Source organism: Perkinsus marinus (genome assembly GCF_000006405.1).
Source record: "Perkinsus marinus ATCC 50983 genomic scaffold scf_1104296970734, whole genome shotgun sequence".
Lineage (NCBI taxonomy): Eukaryota > Perkinsozoa > Perkinsida > Perkinsidae > Perkinsus > Perkinsus marinus.
In genome coordinates, this window is record NW_003202350.1 from 1 (window position 1) to 1,090 (window position 1,090).

Here is a 1,090-nt window from a genome sequence, read left to right on the forward strand (position 1 = left end):
CACTGCCATATTTGTCCATCCGATAGTCTCCGCGGATCGCTGTACTCTCCCGGTACTGCTGCTGCTGCTGAGGAGACATCATCTTCTCGCTGCTGACTCTGGCCACTTTCCAACTTGAGTAAACTACGACGCCTTCGTCGTATTGCCTCTACTGTGGGGAAGGGTTGGCCTCCAGGCGACCTGAACCGCATCGTGTGAACAGACCGCAGTGGAGTTGGAAGTACCCGAATATTCTGTCCGCCAGAGAGCCACCATCACAGAATGACATGAGTATGAAAAGGTGTGGTACGTAGGGACAGAATTCATTAGAACGATGGAGTTCCAACCTGGAGAGTGCATACGCCATAATAGAGGCGATATACTCACCAGCTGTGCTTATACGACACTATATTGGGATGAGCCGCAATCCTCTCAAGAGTCTTCACCTGGAGAAACAAAGTCAAAGGTACAGTTCACACCACAGAGGTGACTTTTCACACTAGAGGAGGACCTAGAAGTTAGAATATAAAGCTATATTGGACAGAAACTGTCCGCAATCGATTTTCGAATAAAAATGTTCTCAAGGCACTTGCTCAGCACGCGTCCAAGCCCGATATCGAACCCAAGTCCAGCTGCTGCTACTACCTCTCGAACCATCTTCCTGAGCCAGATCCTATTGTCCCCTACTGGGACCTTCTTAACGGCATAGTCGCCGAGCATCACCTGGAGGGATATTAAGGACAACTACAAAGCCTTGACCTGTTACCCCGTCTATGACGTGCTCGCAGTGATACACTGTTCCGAATGACCCCGAGCCGAGCCGTTGTGGCGATTCCTGAAAGAAATCATCGTGTACCCCGAAAGGACCTATTCCGTATCTTGCACGGGCAACCTAAAGATTCTCCCACCTTGAAGAACCTCTCATAATATCCATTGTTGAGCATGCCCACAGGGATGTCCCTCAACTCCGACTCAGCTCGAAGGAATGGATTATTAGAGCCAGAGACGATGACGACGTATTCGAGGAGAGCGCTCTCACACCACTAGTCTACCAATCTGCTACTGTGCGTCGCATGGATCATCTCCCAGACATCGTCGATACTCGAGAGTC

The 1,090-nt window shown here is 50.1% G+C and overlaps 1 protein-coding gene across 1 annotated transcript; it reads right to left on the minus strand.

Annotated features, from left to right (window-relative positions):
* Positions 1-200: 200 nt before the first annotated feature.
* On the minus strand, positions 201-923 carry Pmar_PMAR000145 (hypothetical protein; the record flags this gene model as incomplete). The annotated part of the gene is made up of 5 exons (XM_002767413.1): positions 201-326; positions 367-419; positions 622-702; positions 746-814; positions 888-923. Coding segments are annotated over 5 exons (365 nt in total), but the record flags the coding sequence as incomplete, so codon positions are not given.
* Positions 924-1,090: the final 167 nt, after the last annotated feature.